Genomic DNA, 8,876 nt, shown 5'->3' on the forward strand with positions numbered 1-8,876 from the left:
AATATGTCAAAAGATCACAAATCGTATCTAGTTGAAGACATTACTCTCAAAAATTGAAAAAAATTCCCTCGTTCCCCGTAAACGGGGGAAATCCCCCAAAAAATTACAAATTTAAAAATCGCTAATTTTCGATATTTTTTCAATTTTTTTTACTTAAAATTGCCATAACTTTTTTAAAAATGACCGAATCAATATAATTTTTTTTTTTATAGATACCTTAGATAATTACCTATCATTTTATATATTTTTGTGAACATTTGACCCTTTAACAGCCCAAAGGATGGGGTTTCAAAATGGTAACTTTTTTACAAAAAATTAACTTTTTCAACTTAACTTTTGAAAATGTTCCGGAAAGACTGACAATTTTATATATACCTTAAATTAAAGCTAATGTAATATACTTTAATTTGAAAAAAAAAAATTTGACCTCTGGACTTGTCTTCATGGTGAAAATGACTACCGTATGCAAAAATATGCTATTTTTGTGAAAAAATTCTTGATATTATATTTTACATTTTTTAACATTATGTTGCTATAACTTTTTAAAAAATGCATGAATCAACTTTATTCTTTAATGATAAATACTTTATATATACTTCTTTCATTCGACATACTTTTTTTTAAAATCGGACCATTTCCCTTTATACAGGGGGGGTGCAAACCTTTTAAAATGCGTATAGAAAGTAGAACTTTTTCAATTTCATTTTTGAAAGTATTCCGGAAATACTGACACTTTTATATATATCTTAAATTAAATCTTATGTAATATACTTTAATTTGAAAAAAAAAATTTGACCTCTGGATTTGTCTTCATTGTAAAAATGACTACCGTAATCAAAAATTTGCTATTTTTGTGTTAAAATTCTGGGTTTTGTATTTTTTATTTTATTTTAAAATACCTGACAAGGGGAGTACAGATTTTCATAAATATTATATAAATAAAAAATTAATATAGCATAGAAAGTTAAACTTATTTAAATTTGTTTGTTTCTTTTAAGTCGAAAAAAATAACTTTGAAATTTGAACTAGCTTAAATAGCCAATTTTTAAACCGACAGTATCGACGTACGGTTGCCGAGTTGGTAAAACTTATGTTTTATAACAAACCGTTATACGTCAAATGACTACAATTCGTATCTAGTTGAAGATATTACCCTCAAAAATTGAAAAAAANTTTAAGTGTTCTATTACGATAAAAATGCAAAAAATAATGAGTTTTTCTGATAAATTTACAATAAATAGTAATTATAAAACTTTCTGACTGCATATTAATCTTAACGATACAATTTTTTTAACTCTCATAAAATTTTCTACTTATGATGTCAATTTCAAACTTGCCAATTGAGCTATAAGTTATGGTAAAATAAATTTTTTTTTTATTATAAACATTTACAACAATCAACTTTAAACGATTAACAAAATAGGTTAAATATGTCATTTTCCTTATTTTTAACTTATTAATAATCAAATTAATATTAAATATTATATCAAATCAGTATTAATTTAAAACAATTTTTTTTGTTCTTAATTATTTTTTTTTATATGTAAATACTATTTTTTAATAATATTAAAACTTAGAAGTGATAGAAAAAGTCTAATTGCAAATTTGAAAACGTCGCGAAAAGTTGATTTAGAATAGTATATTTTTGTTTCTGATTAAAGTTACTTGTAGTACAATGTATAAAACTTCTAACTTTGTTAACTATTATAACTTTATCAAAAATGACCAAATCAGTATATTTTTTTTTATTTAGATGCATGTCTTTATCTATCATTTGGTTTTTTTTTATAAATCTAACCCTTTACCTGCCCACAAGAGGGATTCAAAATATTAACTTTTTTTTTTTTAGTTAAAGTAAATCATTAAAATTAATTCAGTTCTGGATATTTCAATAGTAGAATCTTTTTAAATATCAAAAATTACTTAGAAATGATTACTATGATTTCTATTTAAGTGTTCTATTACGATAAAAATGCAAAAAATAATGAGTTTTTCTGATAAATTTACAATAAATAATAATTATAAAACTTTCTGACTGCATATTAATCTTAAAAATAACATTGTTTTAATTCTCATAAAATTTTCTATTTAATGATTCATTCTAGTCAACGAAGGAGTAATTTTGCAGAATAGCAGAAAAAATTCCCAACAAACTTTTTTTTTTTTTGTTTTAATTAGGCAATTGGTGGATTATTCCAAAAGCAACATCAACTCTTATTTCTTTAATTATATCATGATTAGTAGTTCTTTGATTTTAAAATATAATATTTGAATATATACTAATTATAATTATTAAATTTAGTATGAAATTGATATTTAATATTGTAATTTAAACGGAGAAATTATAAAAATAATAAAGAAGTTATATTTTGCTTTACTTTTACGTGTATACAAATATAAAGGGCTTGATACAATAATTTTCAATAAAACCTGTTTGTAACTATAAATGAATGCACTGGACTTCAAGGAACATTCATCAGAAGCAAAAATGTACTTTTCTAAATCAAATTTTCGCGTTGTTTTCAAATCTGCAAGTAGACTATTTCTATCACTTCTAATTTTTTATATTATTACTAATTATATATATAAAATAATAATTAAAAGAAAAAAAAATTTGTTTTCAAATTATTACTGATTTGATTTTTAATATGTTAAAAATAATCAGTCCAAATTTTCAATTTTAACCTATTTTTTTGGTTCTTTAAAGTTGATGAAAAATTTTTGATAAAGATTTATGAAAGTTTATAGTAAAATAAATTGAATATATTACCATAACTTTTAGCTCAATTACAAGTTTAAAATTGACATCTAGGCCAGTCAACAAAGGAAAAATTGCGGAAAAAATTTTGTTTTTTTAAAAGTTGAATTAAAATATGTATAATGACATACTAATAGTCCTCAAGATTGGAATTGAGCTTTTTTTTTACAGCCTCGTAAAAGTTCAAAAATATGAGCTTTTTTAATTTTCTCAAAAAATATTTAACTTACAAAAAAAAGTTTCTTACAAAAGGTGTTTAAAAGACAGTTATAAACAAAAAAATTATCGTATATTTTTTCATTTAAACAAATATTTTTCGAGTTACATTACATTTAATATGAGTACTAAAATTTATATTCCATTTTTTTCATTTTACGGTTACTTTTTATCATGTTACACTTACGTTAGACACAATGTTATAAATGCATATGTGTGTATGTGTGAGTTTATTTATTTATTGTATCATTAAAGTGTAGTGTATATTAATATACAAGCGATAGAGTAGGTAATTGATTTGACGCTATATTATTTAAACCCAACTAAACGCTAAATTGTACATTCCGAAACAACAATCATATTATGTCAATTGCCACCGGAATTTCTGATAATATTTTTCTTTTTTTTTGCCTAAATCCTAAGTACTCGGGGTCGGCCACCCTTATCCTAAGCTTCCACTTGACACGATCTCCCACATCTTCTACACTCACATCAGCTGTCCTCAAATCGCATTCAATAGCTTCCCTCCATCTCTTTTTTGGTTCTTTCTATTCTTCTTCCTTCAACATTCATTTCTATAACTGTTCTTACAGCTTCCGATTCTTCTCTCCTCATAACACGACTAAACAATCTAAGTCTATTTTCTGTCATCTTATCCACGATTGACGCAACACCTATACTTCCTCTTATATGCTCGTTCCTTATCCTATCTTCTCTAGTCACTCCACTCATCCAACTAAGCATTCTCATCTCTGCTACACTTATTCTCTGCTCTACTTTCTTATCAACCTCCCAACACTATGAACTATACATCATAGCTGACTTCACAATTTCATACTAAATTTAAAAACTATAATTAGTATTTATTCATATATTATATTTTAAAATCAAAGAACTACAAATCAGGATATAATTAAAGAAATAAGAGTTGATGTTGCTTTTGGAATAATCACTCCAATCTCTCTAAATAAAACACTATCTACAGATTTGCATCGAAGCGTTTCTTATGTTAGTGATTTTAATCACTGTCAGATATCATCTATACTTCTCCCATCTATGCCTCGTCCACACTGTGCCTCGACCCCACTGTGCTACCGTTTTTTTTAATGTTTTTCTTATCCTGGAACTTTTCTTTAGGCCAAGTTTGATTTTTCTTCTTGAGTTTTTGATTGTTTTTAATGGTCTGGTATCCATATAAATAATTTGTATGCCAGTGGGAGTGGACGGTCTTAGTGGTAGATGATTTGTAAACTGATTGGCATCATAGTTATAATGCAATGTGTTATTTAATATTGCCTATTCATGTTCCTTTCTGATACCTGCCATTAATTTTTGATTCGGCATGGGTGGCTGACCACTAGAATATCTGTCCGCTATTGCTAAAATCCATGGTCCACAATCATATTCATTTTCCTGGTTTGTGGTCTCTCCTCTGAAGAGAAACCACGGTGATGAAGTCCCATACTTGGTATGTTTATGTTCACATAAAAAGTACTGTAATATTTTAACTTCCTTACCATTGTGACAGTCTAAGCTGTCATAGACAATAATTTCCTTCTGGCTCACATCTACAATAGCAATGATCCAATGATTGTTATTGATATTTAATGGTGCCATCAATAAATTTTTGGAAAATACGTCGTGCTTGAACTTGGCATTGATAATATCTATGCCTCTCCGTTTAATACTTGGAATAAAGAAGGAATCAAAGGCATAAATGTTACCCTCGCCTCTTTTAACAATAAGGTTCATAAACTTATTGATGGTTTCATCGTTGTATAATGATTCTCTGGTATTGAAAGACATTATTGCACCTGAAGAAGTTAATTTAAGTAATATAGTCAATATTCATAAATTTAATTAATTTTTGTTTTGATTGTTGAATTTTGATTGCATAATTATTGAGGTAGTAGTTTATACAATATTAAAATATTTACATGAGTGTGAAATCTTTACAATATATATATATATATATTCTATGCTAATATTTATAATTGTTTCTCCCTTTTTTTTACTGACTTATAGCTAATAATACTTGCAACCTAAAGGTTTAAATTAATTATTGAATAGTTAAGCTAAAATATAAAGGTTAAAATTTAAAATTATTTATTATTTTATTTTGAGTGATAAAAGTATAAAATGATTATTGACAAATAAAAATTATAAGTTTCACTTAGTTAAGTGATAAATAGAGTAAAGTTAATATAGCTTATAAAAATTGATAGTAATTTGATACTTTAAAGTAAAATTTATAAAATATATTACATTTTGTATTAGTTTAGTTATAGTTAATGTGAATGTTAAATCTATATCTTGAATCTTAAGTATTTAAGTTTTATAAAATAAATATATATATTTTTTATATAAAATTATTTTTATGAATGATTTAAAATATTTTAATAAAGCAAATGTTAATAATGCAAAACTTAAAGGTCCCTGTTTTGTTATTATAAATTTCTCTATGCTAAAGGTTAATACTAAAAATAATGATTAATTTAAAATCTGGTATATATTTTTTTTGTTCTTTTGTAATTTTATGTTTTTATTTTATTTTAATACATTAAAAAATGTATGAAAATAAGATTGAAATCTTTTCTGTTTTTTTTTGTTTTACTTAAAGTTATGATTTGTAATTTAAATATATTTTACTGTCATTCTAAGGTTAATACTAACGCAAAAGTTAATTGATAAGATAAAATAGCATGCAGTTAAATTAGTTATAATAATTTCTAATGTAAGATTTAATTGATGAGATAAAATAGCATGCAGTATAGTTATAATAATTTGTATGTAAGTATGACGTAGCAAATGAATTGCACTTTTTAGTTTAATATATATATTTTTATATATATATATATATATTTTTTTTTTTTTTTAAGAATTTTATAGTTATAAATTTAAAATTAGGAATTAATAATATTAATAAATTGCTCGTATCCTATTGTGCGTGATACGTATTTTAATATGCATTCGACCATTTGCACATCATGTCTAGGATCGTGTGCTAATCCATTATGTTTTTCTGTACATACAAGATTGTGTACCTCTCCTAAGTTAAGTAGATTGCCGTTTTTTTTATGGGAGGAAGTGGAATTTTTATTATTATTTTTTCATTAAAATTTAGTATACATAAAAAAAATCTAAGCTTATTTTTTGAAATTGTTTGCCCAAGATGTTTAATCCATTTATTTTTGTAATTCCCATTAGATTTAAAATTTTAACGTCACAGACACCCCCATAAAAAAAATTATTGGCTTTTTATTCTTATCATTATGAATTATTTTTCTTATTGCGTTGCCATTTAGATTATCGTCCCAAGCCTCCATGGAAAATTCCAAATTTCGTATGGCAGAAGGTATTTGGTGTGGTTTCCATGCTAGGTTTTTTTTTATTTTAATTTTGAGATTTTCCAATTCTTTTGGTTCGATTATGGTCTGGCTATGCGGTAATAACCGTATAGCTCTACGATCCAAAATGATTCTTTCCTTAATATTTCGTACCAATGATTGGCATTTAGAGATATTTTTGTATTAATTTCTTTTATCTGTGGAGATTGGTTTGTGTTATTTAAAAATATTTTTATGTCACGCATACATCTATCTGTATTATGAACTAGAATGTGATAATTTTCATCGACTTTTAGATCGACAAATGAGAATTGTATTTTATTATTTAAACCAAATAGGTTTCTGTACTCTTTTTTAGTTATATCTATGTGATTTTGGACAAATGAATTTCTAATTCGAGACAATTCAGACGGTTCTGAATATTTAAATATATTTTGTGGAAATCCTACTTCTAATTCATTGGAATTTTCATATATTATTTCTTTTATTAATTTAAATTGTTCTATTTGTGGATAATCATCAATTAAACTAATATTTCTTAGAGCTTAATCTTTTTGTTTTGTCTAAATGCATTATTTTGGATTTAAGAATGATAAGTGAATAAGAGTTATAAAAGTATTAAAATGTTATATGCGTGTGTTATTATAGATATCAGAAAATGCATTCAATTGTTTGGATCAAATATTATGAAGTTAAAATATCCTTGTTCTGAATTTTTTTAAACCTATGAGTAATTTAATATATATTAGTAATAATATTCGAGATTAATTTAGTAATTTAATAGAAATGGGCATAATTTTATATGTGTGTTACAAGTACTTATTTTATAAGGCACGAAATGTTGTATGTCTTTATATATGAACACTCAATATTAAAATTATATTTGATTTACATTATAGTACTGTTTTTTTTGTATTGGAATTTATATCTAACTACTCCAGTAAACTTTGTTTTGTTATATTGTTCTAGAGAATTATAGTGTGAGAAAAAGATTAACNATTGTTCTAGGGAATTATAGTGTGAGAAAAATTTAATTTATTGAAAAAGTATGTGGGGATGGTGAGTTTGAATAACATTGAAAGGTATGCTAATAAAATTTTATGTTTATGTTTTCATGGAATGATGGTTAACAGATGATATTACGTGTTTGTGGAATATCGGAATGACATTAGGTTCTAGGGCAGTAATCGTTGTATATTTTTATAAACTTTACATTGTGTTTATCACGTTTGTGTAACGGTTCATTAATGAAATGTGATTCATTACAAGTAAGATGTCATGTTATAACGGAATAATTTGTGATATTGTATAGATTTCATGGTGTGAAATTGTGAAAGGTTTTTAAAATTTTATTGAAAACGTGTATTTTGTATAGGAACATGTGTTTATTATTTATTTTGATATTTTAGGTAATTTGGAAATGAATAATATTGTGTATGATACAAATGTTAGTATAAGAGAAATTATTAATTAATTATAAAGATGGTTTTCTGTAATGCTGATTAGATTGATGGTGTAATGTGGGATAAATTTCATTAAAGTTTGGATTATTTGAAAAATGAACATTGTAAGGTTTATTGTTTGTTTGAAATTTAATACTATTTATGTTCTCTTTTTCATCTAAATTGTTCATTCTAGGAAAGGTGCTGTGGAAATTGTTTCGGTGTTCTGTGTTTTAAAATAATTTTTAGAATGTTTTTATGCATAAGAAAATGAGTAAAGCTGGAACATAATCCTGCCAAGAGTTTAAAACTCATGCCAAAAGTATCATATAAAATAGAAAAGTTAACAAAGGTATTTAAACAGGTTAATATTAATTTGGTTATAAAAAATAAACCTAAGAATCCACTTATACAATTTCCAAACCAAAGAAACCATCCATAAATCTTTTGTAATTTATCTTCTACAATTTTGTCTATAGTATAATTATCTATAAAAGATTTGATTCGAAGACCTTGATCATGAATTTTATAGCCTAGAGTTTCACGAGCTAATAAGTTTTGTGCTATGTTAATTTCTTGTGGGAATAATAATTGCTTTTGAAATGAGTTCATCATTTCCTTAGAATATAATCCAGCATTCATTAAGAATTCTGGACTCTTATATGACCAAGTGAAACTTGTTTCAGGTAATAGTGTTTGAGGGGGGTTAATTTCTCTATAGTGTGGTAATAAACTAAACCAAGTGTTTTCTATAAAATATGCAGAGGGCATTAGTTCACTGCAATCTATTTCAGTACCATGATTAAGTAGAATATGGTTTTTGGGTGATAAATATTTAGTGGCGTTTTCAAAAATAACGGGTAATTCATTGAAACAATTTTCTGAGTACTATATATGTATGAGTTTCTTCATTGTCATTATTTTTGGAAATTACTAAATTTGCTGGACCTTCATATAAAACATCAAATTCATGTGTATTACAGTTTTCTACTTGCGGTTCAAAATTATCCCAATTTATGTTCCCTAGAATAGTATCTATTCCATGAAAATTAGTAAATTTAAATCTAGTACCTGAAGGTGAAATAAAAATATCGTCTTTATAATTTACTATTC

At 25.2% G+C, this 8,876-nt stretch overlaps 1 protein-coding gene across 1 annotated transcript; it reads right to left on the reverse strand.

The window, feature by feature from the left end:
* Nucleotides 1-4,270: 4,270 nt before the first annotated feature.
* Nucleotides 4,271-4,780, reverse strand: LOC126896096 (sentrin-specific protease 2-like). Its single transcript, XM_050668564.1, has one exon. It carries the CDS (start codon nt 4,778-4,780, stop codon nt 4,271-4,273), a length of 510 nt encoding a protein of 169 aa, XP_050524521.1.
* Nucleotides 4,781-8,876: the final 4,096 nt, after the last annotated feature.

This window comes from Daktulosphaira vitifoliae, unplaced genomic scaffold, assembly GCF_025091365.1.
Source record: "Daktulosphaira vitifoliae isolate Bord-2020 unplaced genomic scaffold, ASM2509136v1 Scaffold_1, whole genome shotgun sequence".
Lineage (NCBI taxonomy): Eukaryota > Metazoa > Arthropoda > Insecta > Hemiptera > Phylloxeridae > Daktulosphaira > Daktulosphaira vitifoliae.

What these genes read in the sequence shown, in the direction of transcription:
- LOC126896096 (XM_050668564.1), bottom strand. Translation starts at nt 4,780, where the DNA reads ATGTCTTTCAATACCAGAGAATCATTATACAACGATGAAACCATCAAT.